This window comes from Coenobita brevimanus, chromosome 60 (assembly GCF_032717465.1).
Source record: "Coenobita brevimanus isolate Jiangsu-jjx chromosome 60, ASM3271746v2, whole genome shotgun sequence".
Taxonomy (NCBI): domain Eukaryota; kingdom Metazoa; phylum Arthropoda; class Malacostraca; order Decapoda; family Coenobitidae; genus Coenobita; species Coenobita brevimanus.
The window spans coordinates 38,812,968-38,836,243 of record NC_137013.1 but is presented as its reverse complement, the minus strand read 5'-3'; the positions used below and the strand labels follow the sequence as shown (position 1 = coordinate 38,836,243).

The following is a 23,276-nucleotide window of genomic DNA, read 5'->3' as shown; positions in this document are numbered from 1 at the left end:
ATATTAATTCCAGTCTAATTCATAACATCAGACTGCCACAGTTTGGAAGATGTTTGCCATTACTAGGCCTATTTAGGTTCCAAAATGTTTTGAAATAGTCTGATGCACAGCCTCCAAAAAAGCATCCCCCCCCCCCTGGAAGTGATGTTTCTGTAACTGCTCAAAACATGACTTGTATAGCAGGTTTGATATAGTTGATATTTCTGACTGTGACCTGCACATTCATGTCTATTTTTGTGCCCCTGATAACTGTCACTTATGCAGTTATCACTTATTCTAAAACTGGACAACTTTTTTTTTTTTTTTTTTTTTTTTTTTTTCTCCATACACAAAACCACCACTGCTACTTGTAATTCAAGTGATTCAGGCTCCTTGTATAATGTCCATTCTAGCAGTTGGGATGCCAGGTAGCAATATAACATCCCTATGTTTCCATGAGCTGAGCTTACTGGTGAATTGGTTCGAACACGGTATAGCTACTATAAATCGATAATATTCATTTGCAAGCACTTAAAGGTGTATTAAATGCCATATCAAATCATAATGGCATTGGGCTTTTCTCAGTGATAGTATTATTTCCATAAGTGAATCCATCCATTGGAGGCTTTCTGAGGCCTAAGTTGAAATAGTGTCAAATGCACCCATGGGTTTTTCAGCCACCATAAAGACCGTAAACATTACAAGGCATTATCATTGCCCTTCAGGAAGTGGACCTAAGCCTACTGATATACAGTATGTCACTGCCTTACTGTATTACTCTGCTAAGATGAACATATGGATCCATAGTAATTAAAGCATGTTCCTGATAACTGACACCTCTCCCATACTAGAATGGCAGGCTTCCCAACATAATCACTGAACCTTTGGTTATTGCTCATAATTGGTACTGAACATGGTGCAAGATAATGGAATTGCACGATAATGAATACACAGAACCTATGGGATTTATCCTGTTGTACCAAGCACCCCAAGTGCGGGGTCATGGCCTTTGGTTCCTTCTTCCTCGCATTTAAAAAAAAAAAAAATAAAAAAAAATAAACTTTTACAAAAGTCAGACCCAGTAAAATATAAATACTATTCGGGTGCCAGTAACACACAAGGACATGGTTAGGTTAATAGAACATGATGAAAAGGGCACATTAAGGTAGAAAAAATGTACCGGTACCATAGAGAGACTTGAGATGGGCATGAGATGTAAGGGGTTCCACCACCTGGGATTAGCTCCTCAGCTTTGAATCCCTCAAAGCTTTCAGAAGCCATAGACACTGCATCATCAATGCTGGCAGAAACCAGCTTAGGCAGGCAATAACAATGCTTTTGAGGAAAAAAAAAAAAAAAAAAAAAAGGGCTATAACAGCTGGAGTGCAGAGTTTCATCTAGCAGTAATAGCGAAAAATGCTATAACCAAGGGATCACTATACCGGTAGTTACTGTTCAGAAGGCATCATCCTTTGTGTCAAATTTTATTGAAGAAAGGGGCCGATGCTTTTTTGGGAGACTAGCTTCATACCAAGATTACATTACAGTATATTAACTACCAGTACATCACTTTAGTGATGTACTTTTCATCCTAATCAGACCTCTATCAGACTATTACAGGGATTCTCAACCAGGGGGGAATTCCCCCCCGGGGGGGAATTTAAGTGTCTCAGGGGGGGGAATTGAGGCCATAGAATGGCAAGCTCAAACTGTTGTTATATTCATCTTTTTATTGCCTCTGAACACAAAACATAATGTGCATCAGTTAAGCCCTTTTTTTTTTTTTTTTTTTTTCAATGTATTGTTATTTTTTATAATAATTAAGGAATAGTGTGAGAAATAACGGAAGAGAAAATTTCCTCTCAGGTCCGTTTCAGTTGTTTCTGTGAGTGAGAAGATATGTGTGTATGTACGGTCTGAGGTGGAGGAGGAGGCTCACCTTCTTTCATGTCTTCGTCCTGTCAGCTTGTTTTGTTTGCCTAAGTTGGGGAAACGGCGAAGGAGCTACCAAAACCTCTCAAATCAAGGGGAATTTCATCTCGACTAAAAAAAAATACAATTATTTTTACGTATTTTATAAAGTGAAACCCTGAGAGATAGAGAGAGAGAGAGAGTCGTCATATTCCTGTGCCGTCAGGTTTTCGTTTTGGACGTGACGCTGTTGGCCCTCAGGCCTCGGTAGATTCTGTCACTCTCATTATTTTATGTGTATTATTCAGGTAAGCACCTTATGAGTAAGACAGTCTTGGAAAAGGGGGAATGACATTCTGCCATATGGTGGAAGGGGTGAATGGGGCAAAAAAGGTTGAGAATCACTGGACTATTACATTATACTGAGGAACAATTTTTTTTTTGTAGTGAAGAGGTTAATTAAGGCTGTATCTAACCTCTTCACTTAAAAGAACCTCTCCTTAGTGCAATAAAATTGTCAGGGGGTGTACAATTAATATTGGAATAAATCATCAGATTCAGGGAGTTAACAAGTCTTTAAACTGAAGTTAGGGAACTCACATACCGGTAACCAAAATTTTGGTATCAAGCTAGTCCACAAGGTTCCTTTACTTAAATAATGATGCATTCAGTGTGTTAACAATCAGCCATATCTTATAGATCTGAAATGAAGTACAGTACCAGGTTGTTGCTTCCACTTGGATGAATAATCATTAGACAAGGACGTAATGCTCATTCTTCTTTCAGGGTGTTATGTATATATTTTTGTACATAAAATTGACTGTATACAAAAATAAGTATGAAATTATGGTGGGATAAATAAAGATTTCAAATTCATTTGCAGTTGAAATATGATAAACACGGGGAAGCACTGTAAATGGACACTTATAACTGCCATTTGAGAACATCCAGTGTCATGGAAATTTGTTCATTTACTGTAAATCATGGCTGTAAGTTAACTTTTTAAGTTAATATAGTTTTTCTTCCGAAACTATGAATTCACATGCACAGTACAAGAGGGCTACCTTTGAGAGCTAAATAAGGATGACCACTAACTTGAAAACTAACCTTTCATACCATATCATTCAGTACTGGGTGTTACTGTGGCCACCACTGTTCATGGCTTTACTGTATTGTATTTGTACATTAATAGCTCAAATAGGTAAATATAAAATACGGTATGTCACATGCATCCATTTTTGGCTGTGATCAGTATGACAGTGGTGTAGTCAGCTGTGAAAACTATGTTCATTATTATGGTGTATTATCATTGTTAGGAAGAGTTGTTGTTAATTAACTTGTCTGGCTGAGAAGACCCATTGACCACAAGTAAGCGACTGCATCTGCGGGGCTGACCTGGTGCTGTATACAGTAGAACAGTACTGTACATAAGCTGTACAAGGAATCAGCACCCTCATATGGTAGACAGTGCCTTGTCAGGGTCCTTCTTGGTGAGGTGCAGGGAAATATGAGGGGGTTTGACTCACTGGTGGATGCCACAGCTGCTTCACTGTGCCCATGGTATATATATTGTACCACCCTTGGTTTATGTATGTTGTACCACCATCTGTAGGGTCCTTGTCAGCACGTCTTCAGAACAGTAAATTCATACTGGAGAAAGTTTTATATTTTAATTTTTAAAATATATTCTTTATTTCAAAGAACCATTATATGGTACTGTATGAACATTTTAATGGCAGTGTAGCATTTTTTGGATAGTTATTTTAGGGATTAACTCCTGAATGCAGGCTGTGGTCACAACTTTCCAACCTCGACAGTCAGATTTGGTAATTTTCATTTAAATTTAAAAAAATAAGTAATCCTTAATGAGACACAGGACCACTGTATTTTGCAGTTTTCTTGCCTTTTTTTCTTTTTTCCTAACCTTTGCACCTCAAGGGATTCTTTAAGTATTTTCTAAAACTGGTGAAAAGCATTTTTTTTTTTTTTTTTTTTTATACACGAACGCCATCTTTTGGTACACGAAGACAGACGGATGCCATTTTTGAACTATAGTGTCCTTATAAGTGCCTGTTTGTCCAAACCTGTTTTTTTTTTTTTTTTTTTTCCAGCCTTATCTATCTTATCCTAACCTAACCTATTTTATGCTAACAACCAATTTTATGCTAACATAACCAAACTTATTCTTACCCAACCTAACTTCTCATAATATAAACATGTTTTCCATGTTACTGATGGATCCTCTTCATACTCAAAAATGCACTTCTTTACACCTAAGTCACTGCAGTCTCCTTAAGGATTACCTAAAAATCTACATATAATAACATCTTTATGCAAGCTTAATATACTTGGAACCAATAAAAAAGGGTACTTACTTTTAACTTCAAGATGGTGTTGAGACCACTGGATGTTATTCAGCTCACCCAAGTTTGCACTTTGGCTAAAACACTTACAAATAAACTGCAACATAATACTATATACTGCATTGAATATCATTTTAACTTGTGGCATTCACAAGTCACATGTCCAGGTTTGAGGTAGGTGTCCAGTACTGTTCTGTGCATTATTTTTACCTCTGTCTGTGGATTTACTGTAATGGACAAAAAACACCATGAGGATGTCATTAAAACACACACACACACGTGGAGAAATCAGCAACACAGCAGCTTTGAGCACACCACAAATGAAACTAGGGATGTTTTATCTCATATTTATGATGTGTATTAGTTGCTATTTTGGTAACTTATTCATTGTGTGTGTTGTAAATTTAATAATAATTAAACATTTTCCGATGTTTGTTTTGCATTAAAGTAAAATCATGGGCAGAGGAAAAAAATTAAGTACAATACAGAAGTGGAGAATGTCCAGATCTGTTTTTACAAGACCCTGCTTCTTGAGTTGTTTGGCCAGAACACTGAATTTTCCCTTCCTCAGGAGCTCAGTTTATCCAGAAAATGGGGTATGTGGATTGGTCCCCCCCCCCCCAATTACCAGGGCTGTCTGGATTAACCAAGTTTTACTGTACTGAACACACACCCAGAAAGTTGTTTCCCATCAGCATATCTGGGTAAAGGTAACATATATATACACTGTTTGTTCTGGACTCTTGCTATTATAAGTTCTTGGTAGTCATGAAGCATTCTACCTTTGCAAACTTTCAGGGTCACCTAACACCCCTAAGATGGCCTCAATTCTCTCTCTCCCTTTTAATGGATGACTTGCATCAATGTTTTATGGTATTTAACCCAAGTTCTGCTTAACTTTGAGACATTACTTCCCAGGAATTATAGTTTTGAGAAAAAATATTTATTTATAAGTTTATTTTATACCTGTACAATATGACAATTTACAGTGAGGTTAAAAGAAACTAAAGTGAAATATATTTTCAAATGACATATTTCCAGCAGTGAAGTTGGGAGGATCAAGACACTTGGTCATGTAGGCTGTTCTTGGTCATCATCCCCTTCACACAGGCACTAACACATTATTTATTACCTAGATTTATAAGATATCTGTAATTTTCTATTACTGTAATCCTGTATAACACTGCTATTGCTACTGATACTTTTGAGGTGCCCTCTCCAGGTGACAGATACATTGTAACATTCATAGAACTAGTCTGTGCAGATATCTTAAATCTTCAGTTACTGTATAAAATAAATAATGTGGGAGACAAATGTTGAATGTCCTGCCTACTCTAACCTGGAAAATTGTCAAATTAAGACCATGTGTTGTGTCAGCAGAATCACAATGATAATGGCACAATAATTTGTATCAAGGACAGTACACAAAATATACATCATAATCTGAATATTTAAAATTAAAATCAAGAGTAATACAAGACCTGTACGAAGTATGAGTACCAGGTGAAAAGTTCAGTTGTAAAGAGGATAAATTTTACTCGGCAAGAAATGTTATTCTTTAAACAAAAATAAATATGTCTATAGAACATACCAAAGAGAAGTCAAAATATGCGGTAACAGACAAAGAGAAGTCAAAATATGCGGTAATAGACAATGATAAGTTTTAATTTATGTGAGCAAATTTTGTGGGATCTGAAGATCCTTGTGTAAAACTAAGTTTAAAGCAGTTGTGAAAAAAGATCCCTGATGGCCTATGTTATTTCCTCAATGTAAAACCTATTAACATAATGAACAAATGATATCCCAGCATACCTTAAAGCCTGGTCAGGTCCATAACAGGTGAACTTTCACATAACAGGCTGTCTGGACTCTCTTGGTAAATGAAACACAAACATGGTAAGAATATATTTGGAATGGCTTCTGTCATCCTTTAGGCCCTTTCTGCTCACAGATGAAGATGTGAAGAGTATCAGACAACCTTAACCAGCCACTGCAAACCAATCCACATGCATATAGACAATCAGGCTTCCAAAACTGGAGGTAATAATTTAAAGTAATTTAAGCCTTTCCCTCCAGTGACATTAGTTGTTAGCCTAGCTACCTCCTGATAACTTTATTTTTTATTTTTTTCCAGTGAGGGGTTAATGCAGGTTCTATTTATGTCCTCTAATTTGATAAGTCCCTCTTATGCTGAATAAAAGTGTCTGGTAATAACAATAAAATAAAATTTGTCATGCAAGTGAATGGGTTAATACTAACATAATGGACATACTGAATGATGTAAGGAAAATGACATGGCAGCAGTTTTGTTGGCTGCAGAGGTCTAAGGAAAAGATTTTGATGATGTATTCCTACTTTTTTTTTTTTTTCTGTAAAAAGAAACTAAAGTACTGTATACATAGAATAACATATCTTTACTTAAGTGTAAAATCATACCTATTAACTGCATTGAAACTTAAAACAGTGAATGTTTCATGCATGTTATATCACAGGACTTCATCAACAATTTAAAACAGTGACAAGCACTTGGGCTCAACATGTAAGTTGGACTTGCTTAGATGTATTCTCACCAGTATCCAACGTTGCATTTAACACCAATCATGAGCATTAACTGTTCCAACTACTAGTGAAACTCATAAATTTGTACTTCCCTACTTCACATATATTACAAAACAATCCAATGTACATACTTTCTACAGGTAATAATCAAATTAATTTAACCCTGATGCAGTGTTCCAGAGCTTGACTATCTAGTTGATTGAGTGACCTGCACAACAGCTTCACACAATGGATGGATTTTTCAAGTGGGATTTACTGCTCTTCTGATGTGGTGATAAGTACAGTAAAGAATATCAGCCTATACTCCCACATTAGTCAACTGCAGTCAAACTTATGAAAACTCAAGCCATGCTTCTTTGACAAACATGCTGTTTCATCCCGAGAAATAACCTTGCCAGATTAACATCTAGCATCATGGCATAAGAGAGAACACGATGAAATTTTGAAGTTGGGGTCACCACCATAATGCACAGCCTTCCTTCCATGCACCTCTATCAAACCACTATTGTGAGACATATGCACCATTAGCACTGGTGACTAAAGGTGAATATAAATAATACAGAACAACAGTATTAAGGAAGAAATGGAAACAAAAACAGATTTAAAGAACATTTAAAGCCTAGACTGATTCATCAATCTGCAGCAACCATACCTGTTCTCATCTTAGCAGGCTTGATCTCCTAAAAGAATGACAATGAATGCCTGGCTAGGTCAAAGAGCAAGCAGCATGTACTTCTCTTGACTATTCATATCAGTATTTTCCTAAAAACCATAAATGACAACGAGAAAGAGGACAGCAAGATTTCTTTCTTCTGGGTGGGAGGGTGGGGGAGTTGTGATGAGAATAAGATAGAGGGTAAACTTGAATCTACAGTAGGTGAGACCAATGTGTCAAGAATCCTGGATTCCCTAAAACATGGTGTGACATTGTGAAGACAGTCCCAAGTACAGTTTGAAGAAGAAAGAGATGGACCCCCATTAGACAAAACAGTAAGACTAACCAAACTGATTATAGGCTTACAGAAGAGGGCTTATAAAAAGCAAGTTTTGGGATGTTCCCTCACTAGGGTGTAAGTGAAGAAGAGAACGGCATGTAATTTCCCTCCATTACAACATCGTTTTTTTCATATCAGAAACTAAAAAGACTACGGGAACCCATATAATAACAGTGTGAAATAAAGGGGAGACTAAGGTGGCACCCCATTATAACGTGGGGTCATGTGGGTGTAAGAGGTATTCAGTATTGACAGGGCAGCAGGCAAAGTGGCCCACATCTCGATCTTTGTCCTGTCGAAGCTGCTCCAGTGCTGCCTGGATCTCATGTGACTCGGGGTTTTCGGGGTTCTGACAGTAGTCTGAAAAGTTAAAATCAGAAATAAATACAGTACATGGAAGAATAAAGTTAGTATAAAAGCGGGGTTAAAAACTGTCAATAAATGGACAATCAAAACTAGAAGAGAATGAAAAACACCCAGTCCCATTTCCCTTTTTCAGGTGTATGGGTCCAAGACTTGGCTACCATAGTCCAGTATGATTAAGTCCTGATAACAAGCTCACTTTCCTCGGTGGCATTCCCTTGATCAAAAAACCTACAGTCACTGCATGGGGACAGTATATATGCAAAGCTGTCACTGAATGGGTTGTTTTAACCACTAAGCATACAATTGATTGTTTTTCCAATTCTGTATTTTCTTTCAGTGATAATGACAGAAGACAAATTATTCGGTAAAAAGAATTAACAGCCAGTACCATATTATCCAACTTACTCCATACAATGTATAGGTTCCCAAGAAAAGGACTGTGGTCCAGTACATATAAAAAAGGACTACAGTGACTTTAGTCATCATCATCATCATCTAATCCTGTGTTGCCCTAAGAGAAAACATAAGAGCCTGGGGCTAGTTAAGTTGGTCCTGGCATTTAAGATGAGAGTGACCAGTTTCACTTATCCCTGAGTGGCATTGTGTGTGCAATAAATCCCAACCATCCCTTGGTTATAAACCACCAGGCACCATAGTTTGGTTACACTCAATTCTCCTAAATCGAGTGTTCATAAATCACGGCTAGGTGGCCGTCAGACTGCCAGCAACCTTAAATCACTATTAAGTCACGAAAATCATGGATCTAGGCACCCAAGTGGGCCTTTTCCAAGGAGAACCGTAAACTGCGGCATTCAAACTGAATCGCGACCCAACAACCAATCACCGCGCGTCCCTGGGGGCATATGTGCATACTAATGCCGCCATGTTGTTGTTGTTCTTGTCCCGCCAGTCCACACACTACAGACTGTCGCCATGGAGTACGAGAGTTACCTGCCTTTTTTGTGCAACTACCCCCCGCCTCCTACCTGCCATGGCCCCTCCCGACCCCCCGATGAAGCGCTCTAAGCAGTATGGCGTCAAGAAGCTGCTGCAGCTGTTGTACAGTCAACGTTTGAAGCTCATTCGTTGTGTTGAGAGAGGGGAGAAGTTTTCAAAGCTGGCGAAAGAGTTTGGGAAGAACAAGTGCTGAGAGGTTCTAAGTTCTTCCCAACACCACCCTACTCCGTTCACGTAAGCAATTTCGTCATAGGATTAAGGTGAGATCCCTTAACACTGCTTATTTTATTTAATACATGCACTGAATAATCCTAAATTTGTATGTTGAGGCGAGTATGGAAGTTAAGAAGTCACTGCATGATAGTATTGTGATCCCTACCCTGACGTATGGAAGCGAGGCGTGGACCTTGCAAGAGGGGAACAAGTCACGAGTGAGAGCAGTGGAAATGAGTTACTTGAGAGGAGCATGTGGAGTGACATGGAGGGACAGGTTGACGAATGAAGAAGTGAAGGAATGCTGTGGGGTGGATGTGGATGTGGTTGAGAAGATTAGGAGAAATCACTGAGGTGGTTTGGACATGTGAAGAGAATGGAGAATGAAAGACTGACTAAGAGGGTGTATGTAGGTGAGGTGGAGGGAGGGAGAGGTAGACTGAGGATAAGGTGGAGGGATGGAGTTGAGAGGTATATGAGGGAGGGGGGGGGGTGAGTTGGGGGGAGGGTAGTCAAATGGCGGGTGACAGAGCGACTTGGTGGTGTTTTGTCTGTGGCCACCCTTTGCAGGATTAGGGCATCGGGCTATAGATAGATAGTGTTTGATGGTGCCTAGATAGGTGTAGGTTGGGTGCTGTGGGGGCGGGTTGGCCAAAGTCCAGAGCCAAATTAATTTTTCACATAAGAGATATTATTCATAAATCACGGAATTTGTAAATCACGGCAGTGGTCCAGACCCAAATTGCCGCGATTTATGAGGATTGAGTGTATATGGTTACCACTCAGCATAGTAAATGGTTTCCTGGTGGGTTACAGGAAACCATTTACTATGCTGGATGGTAACCATATAACCAAACTATGGTGCATGGTGGTTTAGTGGGTACAGTAATTAAGCCGGTCCAACTGGATTTAGCCTGCGTTGGTTTATATCCCAGGGGTAGTTGGGGTTTATTGCGCACATAATGCCACTCAGGGATGAGTAAGGCTGGTCACTCTCATCCTAAATGTCAGGACCAACTTGCCTAGCCCCAGGCCCCTATGCTCCTCTTGGGGCAACACAGGATTAGATGATGATGACTAAAGCGAAAATCAGAAGGGCACTCAATAGTGTGTGTGTACCATCACTCGTAACTTCCTTGGCTTATTATGGTGCACGTTATCCTTATCCTTCAATGGACTTGAACCAAAATATAATCCCTTCATCCTGCACAGACAGGAGCAAGGATACCTCCTTTGACTGTGAAGGATTATAGACTGTAAACTGATATAACGGAGAAAATGCTGATCTGCACCTGTAGTCTGGAGTCTGGAAAGCTTAATCTCTATTAACCCCTTCAACGCGGATCGTCACATTTGCGACGCTTGACCAAAAGGACATGACGGAGGGTCGTCGTGTTTGCGATTCTAGTAAATTTTGAATAACCGCGGGCAAGCAGGCTCCAGCTGGTATTGTCTATCAGTACCACCACCCTCTAGCTACAACTAGCATACTTTACCTTTGTACTACTGACCTCAGTTGTTGCCAAATATCGCATTTTCCCCCCGTCCCCCCCCCCCACCACCACGGCCCGGCCAGCCTGGCTGTGATACATGGCAGCGCTCTGAGTGCTCAGAACTGTAAATCTGCGCTCTCCTCTCACAAGCAGTTTATGCTACTAGGAAACGCTTGTTTCCCCAGTTGTAACACTAGCTTTTTTTCTCACGGTTTGCCCCTGTTTAGTGTCAGTTTACTGCAGGCTTTCAAAGTGACATTATGGCGAGTTCTAGCTCTTCCCAGTCAGTGCAAGCGGCCGACAGGAACGAGAATAAAGTGGCGGACGTAAGGCAGAATAAAAAGCGCGCCGTGGTGATCTTTTGGGAAGTAATATGATTGAAAATAATGTAGTATACATGTTTTTAGCTGTGAAAATGGAAATGTTTGTTCAGTGACGGGAAGACCGCCGCCACAGTGCATGTCGGCCGTACGCTCCGTTGATTTTAGCCTTATTTTCAGTGCTTATTGTACAAATACGGATTCCTAACTACCTTTACGTTGTAGTATAAAGTTTACTGTGACAGAATGAGGCTGTGGTAGAGGGGAAACCGGGTTGCTGGAGGTGTGAAAGTGAAGATTTGGTTACCCAACTTTGCAAGTCTCCACAAGTCCTTGGGTAGTCCACGAAGGCTCAACACCTGTCTCTGGAGAAAGCTGAATGTAAGTACTATCTCCCATACCAAGTATAATGTTCTAGGGTTAATCTCTGATTTTTGGCGAATATTCTCCTACAGGTACTCAGACCGCGATACAACCCCGCCACTCGGGGGGAAACGACTGTACACAGCCGCGTTTAAGGGGTTAACATAAACTGTTCAAATTTTAAGACAGTTCTCTTGAGTCACAGTGGCAGACTGGAGAGCTACTTTGCAGTGTTTCCTGACAACATCTGAACAAGCATAAAACAGCCACGGTGGCACTGACAGTATCAAAATGGGTATTGTACCTTCATTTCATTTTATAGGACAGACAATTCTCATTATAAGATATATCAGGGATGTTCTAAAATATGACAATTTTCCATACAACTGGCAGCCTGATGGCAGTAGACAGAATGATACAAAGGCAAATTGTTTGTTGCCACCTTTCCCATGCTGAAAGCATCTAGCAACACAGAAAAAGGCAAGTACTGTAAATTTATGACAATGGCAATCAGCTTTATACATAGCAAAAGGAATTTAAAAAAAAAAAAAAAAAAAAAAAAAGTGTGTGCAAAAATTAGTCAACACGACTCCCAAGACATTTCTATGGCCTTACCTAAACATGCAATATGGGTGGTCAGCATTTTGGCAACTGCAATGCGAACATTTGGGACACGGTCACTGGCAAGCGTGAGGAGGGAAGGCAGGAAAAGGCGGCACCAGTAAGGCAAGGGGAGGGACCGCTCGGCCACCAGCTGCCCACACAGGAAGGCATATGACTGCCGCTGTGACCACGTGGGAGCCATGGCAAACTTTTCACGCAGCTGCCGACTCAGTGCCTCAACATGTCTCATGTCACCCTCGGATCCCAGCTGACGCACCAACTGACAAACCTATGGATGAAACAGTAGTCATCATCATACTAAATTATGACTAATCAGGAGAGATGCAACATTAGTATACCTAATTTCTATATTACCAAGAAAAATCTAACCAAGGTTGCTTCCCAGTATTACAGCAGAATACAGAGAGGTCCCTTTACATGAGCATCCATTATATGACAAACCAGTGTTACAAGGCTGATAAATATAATACATTTTTTGGTCCTATGTACCGAAAATTCAGTGTTAAAAGCATCAGTCATGAATATGAGAGTCAGTTATGAAGTGCATGTAAGGAAAATTCAAAACGTACCCCTGCAACTTTCACCAATGCAGGCCTCGGTGAGATACCTGAGCCAGGCCAGGCAGTACTGAAGGGACACAAGAGTGGTTCAACTCTAACAAGCTGGGACAATGTTCATATTGCATATTGTACAGCAGAGTTGTGATTTAACATGAAAGAAACAGTCTAATGAGAACATGAGCATTTAATTTCTCCCTTTAGTATTTAATATACAATATCACTCTGCATGGACAAAACAGTGGGTGCGTTTAAGTATGATTCCCAGATGGTTCCATTTGTTTACATCCTATGAATTGTGCTTTTGTTACTCACTGGTGGGGTTCTGTGACCCAAGCCCACCCACATGGCCGATGTCCTATACCTGTGGGCCTCAATTTCATGATTGTGTTGATTGTCATTGTCTAGAAGCATTTTCTCTCTCTCTCTCTCGTTCCTCATTTTATCCCAGAATTCTGTCCACACGGTTACAAACTAACTAACTTATGATGGCTAAGGACCAAGAAAGTGTGCCTTCTTCCAGTTAAAGGGCTAAGATCACAAGAAAAACATTTATTCTTGTAGAAAGCATAAAAACAATGAATGAAGTAGTGCTTGGTATGCTAGCTTAATATGAAAGAGAGGAGAGTCTCATTCATACACTCGGAAAAATGAGTTGGCTGTGTTCATGACGTTGATAGGCCCACTGTTGGAAAGTGATAAAAACTATAAAGAGGTTAGTGATAAGGGAGCAGTAATATTCATGAGTTTTCACATTTAGTGCAGTGTGTGTGAAATGGGTTTTGTGGCTGATTTTGTGAGCTGACATACACGGGGTTTTAAAAATTAAGCTCTTACGGCATGTGACGAGTTTGTGTGTTGACATTAAAAGTTTGGCAAGAAACTTACCGTATTTGAGTTCTTGTTATCATACTACAATCAATCAATCAATCAATCATTTCCTATGGCACCCCACGGGATGCATAGGGCCTCGATGAACTCGCTCCACCAATATTTGTCTTTTGCCATCACCTTCAGATCCCACTAACACTCCTCTCCTGCTTCTCTTTTCATTGTCCTCAACCAGGTTTCCCTCGGCCTACCTCTACCTCTTCTTTCTCTAGCAGTTCACTCTAGCACATCCTGTATTAAACTGCCTTCTTTTCTTTCCAGTTAATTCCTGCACCTGTTCTCCTTACAACCTTTCTCATAACATAATCCATAACCAAAACAAACAGCAATGGCGAAAGAACTCCTCCTTGAATCACTCCTGACCTAACTTCAAATGGATCACTCAAAGAACCACCCACCATTACCTTAACAAAAAGTACCTTCATGCAGGCTTCTAATAATATTTACAAACTTTTCTGGTATACCACAGAATCTCATAATTTTCAAAATAGCTCCTCGTGAAACACTATCAAACACCTTTTCAAAATCCACAAAACACATACTAAGTGGCATTTTCATCTCATTAGCTTGTTGCATTAGATGCCTTACAATAAAAATCTGATCGTTACAACCTCGACCCTTTCTAAATCCCGCTTGTTCTTCTCTTAAAATTTTATCAATTACTGGCTCTATTCTGTTCAAATATTTTGGAAAAGAATTTTGCAACTACAGGTGTCAAAGTTATCCCCCTCCAATTGCCCCACACACTAAATCTCCTTTTTTTGGTATTTTTATGATCACTCCATTTTTCCATTCTTCTGGAATTCCACCATTATCCCAAGCCACATAAAAAAGATTCAAAAGCGCATTCATCAACTCATCATTATCCACCTTAAGCATTTCAGGAAATATTCCATCCTCTCCTGGGGCCTTAAAATTCTTTAACTCCTTTATAGATTTTGCTACCTCTTCCAAGGTTATATCCCGTTTCTATCTGCAAATCTCTCTCGGATGGCAAAATGTCCTCTTCAGTAGGGATTGGTCTATTTAGAACAGATTCAAAATGCTCTTTCCACCTTCCTTTTATATCAAAGTCTTTAGTCATCAAATTACCATTTCTATCTCCTACAGGTATTTCCTTCCTTCTCTTTTCAGTCCCACTTAACTCCTTTATGGCCTGATATGCTGCTCTTGTGCTCACACTACAGTATACTAATTTGTTACCATGGTTATTATTCTGGTTCACTGCACTCATGTTTACCACAGAAGTTTTAAGCAATCACTAGCCAAATTCTGAGAGTATGCACCTGGTTGCAATGCCAGTGGCACTTCTTGGGGATCTTTATGCACCCATTACAGTAGTTATGCATTATTGTAGGTGATATGTTAATTCTGTATGTGTGTTTTATATATAACTAACCATTACTCTTGAATTGGTTTAAATTGCATTACAGGTGTAAGCTGGAGGTGGTCAAAAACCGAATCCCCCTTTTCCCATAGGTTATGTACACCTAATGCAGGCAATCACTTAATGTGCAGATTTATAAATGTAACTACTCATAACATTGTGACCTCCCTCTATTCATGTAATCTCACAGCCTCTGTACTCAGTCCTCTACTTCATATCAAGGCCTTCATAACACTGACCATTTTTAAGGAACTAATTTACTAATGTACCAAACAACCTACATCACTCCTATCACCTCTCTCAATGACCAACTTATCTACAATTACCTCTCAGACCTAGGTATTCACAAAACAAAATACCTCAGTTTTCTTTCCTTTTTTGCTTCATGTCCAAAAGTAAATTATTAAGACCTCTCAATATCCCTGTTCCATAAAGATGTGAGAAATTGAGTGAGGATGCATGTCATATTAAAACTGAGAAGGCAAAGATTTTATGCAAACTGTTACAAAGGGACATTAAACCCCTCCATGCCGCCAGTGTCAAATTACGTTTTACCATAGCAGGGCCTATAAAAAAAATGGCAAAAATTTTTGGGAAGTGAACGAACGTTTTGAACATATTGAGACTGACCTACACTACACTCCCATACACCCCATCAATCAGTTCAGAGCCTGCTGCCATGATGAGTGGATTTTCAATTTTTTTGCTCATGGCCATGCCTAAATACGCACAACTACACCAGTTATCTTGACCCGGATGAAAATATCATCTTTACCTACTTCCTCAGGTTTGTTGTAATGGTCTGGATCATTCGATGCAGTGTGACTTGTAGAAAACTGCGAAAGCTTTTGGGAAGTGAACATCTCGGACATGAGACTGACTTTCCCTTCATGCTCTCAGGCCTTATTTGTCACTTCATCACCTGCTGCCATGATGAGTGGATGTATGATTTTTTCACTCATGGGCACACCTAAACACGTACAGTTACACCCATTATCTCGACCCACACAGAAAGTATCATCTTTCTCCTCCCTTGTGAAACACACACAACCACCCATTTACAATTACAGTAAAAGTTCGATATAACGGACTTTAATAGACTGGAATTCGCTTTTACCAGAATCGAGGAGCTACCGGACTAAATTCTTATACTGTATATCAGAAAAAGTCTGATAAAGCCAAAAGCAGTCCAGACTGCCTGAGCACTTCAGCTATGTTCACCACAATAAGGTAAATAAAAGACATGTTGATCAGTGTACAGTACAATATTTCCATCCATCCATCCATCATCCAATCCTACATTGCTCCATGAGAAGCGTAGGAGCCCGGGGCTAAGCAGTTGGTCCCGGCATTTTATTATATATATCATTTGATTATTGTAGTGAAGGTATGATACAGTACAGTACTGCAATGGTTAAGAAAACAGATTAAAAACTGTTGGTGCAATTCGGACTTATGTCTCATATATCACAAAACGTCCAGGTTAGCAGGGGGAAGTGTGGATGTCGCTTTTTTTTGGAATGGCTTGGGCCCCAATTAGTCTGTTATAGTGAGATCTTACTGTATAAATAAATACAGGCATTTCTTGTAAGCCAAGAAACCATTTACAACGCTGGGTGGTAACCATACAACCAAACCATACGTGCTCCCTACGTGTCAAGTAGGTTGGTGGAGGGTTAGTGCCCCTCCCTGTAAAACAAATAACTCAGAGTCAAATGGCCACCCCATACGGGATTATGGCGTCTGGCAATAGATAGATAGATAGACAGACTTTGCATTTCATAAGCATAACAGGAAAGTTTTCCATGTTCACATGATGTTTTTGTGGGTGGAAAGGCCTCCCTTCCCTTCCCGGTAATCAGCTCGTGCGAGGTGTGAATGGCAGTTCATCTCTCATTTCAACCCTCACCATCCACCCTGTACACTCAAGAGATGACATTTATCTAGTGCAGGTCTGAAAACAGAAACTCGCACCTCCCTTTTCCAACAAACTCCACCACCTATCTATCTATCTATTGCCCGACACCACAATCCCGTGAGGGGTGGCCATTTGACTTTGAGTTATTTGTTTTTCGGGGAGGGCCAATAACCCTCCTCCAACCCACTTGCTGACACGTAGGCAGCACGAATGGTTTGGTTATATGGTTACCACCCAGCGTTGTAACTGGTTTCTCGGCTTACAGGAAACCATTTGGCTTGTCACTCAATGTAAAGCCACCTGTAAAGGAAAGAAAAGTAATAAGAAGTGACAGGAAAGAAGGGAGAAATAGGAAGAAAGGAGGGCAGGCACAGAAAAAGAATGATAAAGACTCCACCACCTAAACTACAAAAATAAAGCAATACTACCATAAAACACAATAAACACCGAACAATGCAAAATAAATTCATATACAGTCGGCGCAATGGAAGTCTGGACCCTCTAATTCGCACCATATATTTGGTTGGGTCCAAGAAATATTGTAGGAAAATTCCTATAGTCGGTGGATTTTTTTCTGGTGGCTTCTAGCAACTTTATAGGCTTACCACTAAATGCTGTGAGATTATGAGCTCAGTGCCTGCCTGACTTTGGATTGGGGGGGGAGGGGGGGGGGGTGAAATTTCAAAAAATGACAGCGGGGTCGGCCTATGGGGCCCAACAAATTACATGCGGTCGGGTCGGCCATGGAGGGGTTAAGGAACATTTGTGAGTACAGTACAGGGAGGTCCCAAAGATACAAGCAGTTAGGTTCCATTTGGCATAGTCATATAATGAATTCTCGTATAACGAAACACGTGACTAATGGTAAAATATTGGTTACGTTCAAGGACCCCATCAAAGGTAAGTTTTCAAGCTAAAATATATGATACCAAATGCAATAAATATAGCTATACTACCGAACTGTAGAGAAAGCAACCTGAAAGAGCAAATAGTATGCAAATAACATGACTGCATATTAATTAAATACATAAAACATGCATAACACTCATCTACAAGTGGTAATGTTGTGTTGGAGGTGGGAAGCTGGCCTGGCAGTTGCCAGCTGAGCAGCACTGCCAGAATCCCAAACCCATACTGTATTATCGTACCTGGCTCATTAAAATTATCGCACTCATAAACAAAGGCATTTCTTCACATAAAATGGTAATTACTGAGGAATAAATATATTTATATGTGGAGTGATTAATTAACGTTACTGAGTTTGTTTAACAGTTAAGTACCTACCAGATTATAATACTGGTTATCGTAAGAGTTACTAAATCCTACTGTTGTACTAGTCTTACAGTAGACTTGTTAATTTTGCAATCCCCCTTTTATTTTTCAGATTATGAAATTCTGAAAGTTATCACATTATCGCATGCATGCTATCGCACATCGCAAAATGTGCCAAAATATTGCATTTTGCGATAATTATTGCACATCTCACAATGCTGCAGCTAAGCAGTCTTGTTATTTCTATCCAAGGTTGAGAAAAAACAGCGGTGACTTCGTTTGCTTGGATGACTGAGTTAGAATCCTCACACCTTGCCCCAGACTGAATGTCGTATCATTGGATTTTCGAGATCGTTTACCGAAAATACAGTAGTCCCTAATTTACCCAGGTCGTATCATCGGTTTTTCATATATCGAGTGGTCATATAACGGGACCTACTGTATTGATGTGGACAGCCTGCCAATTGTGTTAACAGATTGTATTTAGCAGCGGGCTATATGCTTTTCACTCAGCATGGGTTTAACAAACAGCTACCAGATGTGGGGGCTTGCCTACTCTTTTGCACCCTCAGTTTACTTCCTTCAAATCAGTCACATGTTTTACTGATTTATTCTTGTAGCCTCCGGGCAATTTTAATCAGCTCTTGGGAAACTTCTTGTACTGAAAGGCTGTTCTTACTTAATCTGAAGTTGTGTCATTATTATGTTGCTGATGAATTAACACTTGTTTTCTCTCAGATGTTCTTGATTCAATATTTAGGTCATCTGAAGCAAGAAATGAATGCTTTTTTTGTGTGTGTGATTTTAATGCCTAAAACTGTAAATCAAAAGCACGTCTCACTTCAAATTCTTTCACGTAGTACAGAATAGCATTTCACCACCAAACATTATAAACAAGAAATATTTATGTATTCACAGTTGTGGCTGGCTTTAAATGAGGATTAACTGTAAATGAAGGCCATTTCCAACCCCTCCAGTTTCACAAGTCTATCCTCAGCTTAAGTAAAACATCAGAGGAGGATAAAAGTGAATTAAGAAAGACGTCTCTTGGCTCAGTGGATTCATAACATGAGTTAGTTTACTATGGTAATACTTGCATACTCACAACAGTGTAACAGGTGCGTCTGATGTGGACCACCTTGTCAGCCAGAAGAGCCAGTGTGATGGGCACCAGGAAGGTCTGACAGTCCTGGGGAGAGAACAGGTCCACAATGCCAACCAGCTGTGTGGCCAACTCTAACCGGAAGCGCCAGTTGTTTTCATTGTCCGTGCGCAAGAACTCATCCATGCGAGGAAGGTAGTCACGGCGGTGGTGTGGCCGCAACAATCGTAGGAAGTGAGCCAAGTGTTTGAGAACTCCAATCCTGACCTCATCCAAGTCTTTGATGAACCCGTTGAACACCGGCACCAGGTCACTCTGTGCTATCTCCTCACCGAGAATCACAGCCAATTCATGGATGCTGAATGCTAGAGTTCGTCGCACTTTCCACTGTTAAAAGGGAAGAAGACTTGCATTGCTTTACGACTTCCAGTAAATTAGATTTTTAAAAGTTATGAATTGGGGCATTTAGCCCCTTCGTGACTGCTATGAATGTGGACTTGCCAAAATAAGTGGTAGCAGTAGTACCCTAAGATGAATCTGCCCATGTGGATTGAATGGAATGTGTGAGACTGACCAGAAGAGTGTATATGATAGAGGTGGATGAAGGGAGGAGAAGAATAATGTGAATTAAGTGGAGAGGTATATGAGTGACAGTGGTCGAATGGAAAGAGGGAAAAGGGTAATAAGATCCTGGTATAGGGCAATAGGAGCAAACACACAGCATTATTATGAAATGAATGCCTCAATCCTTTGAAATTCTCAATTCAACATCAATAAGAGGCTCAAGCCTAATTTAAAAATTAAATAAATAATCCCCTCAGCCAAGTGATGAATTCAATCACTGAATTTTTGTTGCCTTGTGATGATATTTATTATCTTTGGTGAGACTACTGCAAACAGTGAATTGGAATGAAAATAATCAGGACAGCCTGTGGAATGCACAAAGGGATTGCTTAGTTAAGAATGCTAAAGCAGTGTGTGGTGTGGCAAGAGTGACAACAAAGAAGAAAGGTATGGCATGGTGGGATGAAGAGGTTAAGAGAGCGGTGGAGGAAAAGAGAAGTGGCCAGAGTGCTTACAGAACAGGGGTTCAATTGAAATAAGAACTGAATATATTGAGAGCAAGAAGCACACAGGGACTAGAGATGAGGAAAAAGATGGAGGTAAATGATGATCTAGGAGGAAAAATGAATGCAAATTACTCTGAAAATAGGAAGTTATTCTGGAAAGAGGTGCCAAAATGTAGAAGTGACAGCAGAAAGAAATGTGAAAGTGTGAGATGAAGGACCAGATGGAATAATATTTTGCAAGACTAATGAAGTGGAATAAAGCAGAGCGGCTGTAAACATAATTGGTATTGGGGGTGTGCAGAGAAGGAATGCAGAGCCAGGAAACGTGACACTCACACAGGTGATGAATGCTGTAAAGTAGCTGATGAATGGGGAAGCAGCCAGGGTTGATGAAGTGTATGTGGAGATGATTAAGTGTAGTGGAGAAAGCAGAAATAAAGTGCTTGCTAGAGATATGTAAGAAGGCATGGATGAGTGAAACTGTGCCTGCAGAGTGGAAAAAGGTTGTGATTGTACCCCTGTACAAAAATAAAGGTGAGCAAAGTGAGTGCAAGAATTATTGTGGCATAAGTTTATTCAGTGTTGTAGGGAAGGTATATGGAAGAATTGTTATACAGTAAGAGAGATATCAGAAGTCCTAGTGAGTGATGAACAGGGTGGTTTGGAGTGTCAGAGGATATGTGGATCAAAGATATGCAGTGAGACAGATAGTGGAGAAGGCTTGCAAGAAAGACTACATGGTGTTCATGGCATTCGAGGATCTGGAAAAAGCATACGACAAAGCAAACAGAGAAGGATAGTGGAAGGTTTTGCACATGTATGGAGTAGATGGTAAGCTGCAAGGTGCCATCAAGGGCTTTATGATGGCAGTGATGCATGTGTAAGGGTAAATGAGTATCCAAGTGATTGGCTCACGATCAGTGTGGGCGTGCGACAAGGTTGTGTGATGTCCCCTTGGTTGTTCAATATATACATAGATGGGGTGATGAGAGAGAGAAAAACACGAGTACTGGAGAGAGGGCTGGCATTGGTAATGAATGGTGATGGATGGAATATTTCAAATCTGTTGCATGCTGATGAGGCAGTGTTACTTGCAAATACTGGACAAGAACTTGGTAGACTAGTGCGGAGTTTTGCTAATGTCTGTGAATATCATGCCTTAAGAGTAAATGTAGAAGAGAGAACAGTGATGATAACTGTGTGAGAAGGTGACTCCCAGTGCAATGTTGCAGTGAATGGTGAGAGACTGGAACTGGTGAGATTTCAAATACCTGCATACAGTGATTAAAAAAAATAAACAAATAAAAAACAATAATAAAGAGAGAGAGAGGAAAATGTGCAAAAGAAGTGGAAAGTAGAGTGACTCATGGATGGAAAGTAGCTGGTGCTAAAAAAGCATTGATAAGAACCAAAGGCTTTAGTGTTGCAGCTGCATGAGGCTTACATGAAGGATAGTTAGTGCCAACATTAACATAAGGATGTAAGACCATGGTGTGGCATGAATACGAAGAGTCAGGAGTGAAAGCAGTGGAGATGGGACTGCTGAGGAATGTATGTGGAGTACAGAGAGTGGATAGGATATGAAATAATGTGATTCGTGAAAGCTGCAGAGTGATGAAGTCTGTGGACACCAGAATCGAAGAGAGTGTACTGATATGGTATGGTCATGTGGAGAGCATGAATAACAATAGAGTCATGAAAAAGGTATATCAGAGTGAATTTGAAGGAGGAAGGAGGTGAGGTAGGCCAAGGAGAAGGTGGAGGGATTTGGTGGATGAGTGTGTAAGGAAGAGAGGTATGGAAGTCAGTGAGGCTAGAGGACTGACAAGAGATCAAGCTGGCTTGATGAATGTTGTGAGAAGAAGTGCATGATCAGGGATTTGGCAACCCCTTTTGATGTGACAGCAATCAGACTGACTATCAGACAGAGCCAGGATTCTGGAGGCTTGAATGATGAGTGAATGGAAGCATAGACCATTGGACTGGGCAAACTTGGGCTGTCTGGATGTTGCTGCTCCACAACTTGCCCTAGAGTGGGAAAGGAGGTCTGGACGACGATGATGATGATGATGAGACTATGCAAAGTAGAAGAATTTATTGAAGATTGCTTCTAGTGCTTTTACTGTGAGAGGTTTCACAAAGTTAAAGCTGACAGACTTTTAAAAAAGTGTCACTGGCTCAAAATCATTGAAAGGTAGAGTTGCATGTAGAGTATAAATGTCTGGACGTAACAAAAAATCAAAAGAAAACAGTGATCCCTTGGTTACTGTGCACTTGGTAATAGCAGTTTTCCTTGTCACTGTTAAATAAAAAACCTGCACTCTTGCCGTTATCATGAAATTTTAAGCTAAAAGACTTCGTTGATCACGCACCTGAGCTGGTTTCTGCCGACAATGATAGTGCTGTGGTTTCTGATAGGTTTGAGGGATTCAAAGATGAGGCCCTACTCAAAAAGTTAAACCTATGTGGTGGAGACCACTAACCCCCCATCCCCTAGACTCTGAACCCCTTACCCCAAGCCCACATGAGGTATCTATATAATACAAGTTTCTTCCTTATTATGCCCTTTTCATAATTTTCTTTTAACCTCACCATGCCTATGTGTATTTCTGGTACTTACCATAACAGTATGTTTTTAGTGGGTCTAAATTATTGTAAAAGGGAAGATTTGGGTTTACAAGTCGGATGCCCAGTACCAATTAGGATAAATCCCACAAGTTCTGTGCTTTTGTTATCAAACTAGGCGGGGTATCAATTATGGACGATAACCAAGGGATCACTGTATATACATTCAGTCCTTATCATTAGTTGCCTTTTTTAACAATCTTTTCTGGTATTAAGTTCACAACCAATTACAGAAGAACTTGCAATCAAAGTTCCACTGCAACTTATAGAGTTGAAAAGCCCATTTCCTTCAATTTATGGTACAGTATCAA

General features: G+C 40.0%; 1 protein-coding gene across 3 annotated transcripts in view; it reads right to left on the bottom strand.

Annotated features, from left to right (window-relative positions):
* Positions 1–5,192: 5,192 nt before the first annotated feature.
* LOC145403039 (serine/threonine-protein phosphatase 4 regulatory subunit 1-like) overlaps positions 5,193–23,276 on the bottom strand; it is a 275,696-nt gene continuing 257,612 nt past the window's right edge. For 2 of the 3 annotated variants that reach the window (XM_080274880.1, XM_080274879.1), the window contains exons 12-14: positions 19,274–19,657; positions 12,135–12,411; positions 5,193–8,167 (exon numbers count right to left, since the gene is read on the bottom strand). In XM_080274880.1, coding sequence (XP_080131006.1) covers positions 8,016–8,167; positions 12,135–12,411; positions 19,274–19,657 — 813 coding nt within the window. In that variant the 3' untranslated portion in view covers positions 5,193–8,015. The remainder of the gene's footprint in view (positions 8,168–12,134; positions 12,412–19,273; positions 19,658–23,276) is intronic. The other variant, XR_013897924.1, reaches the window with a different exon arrangement.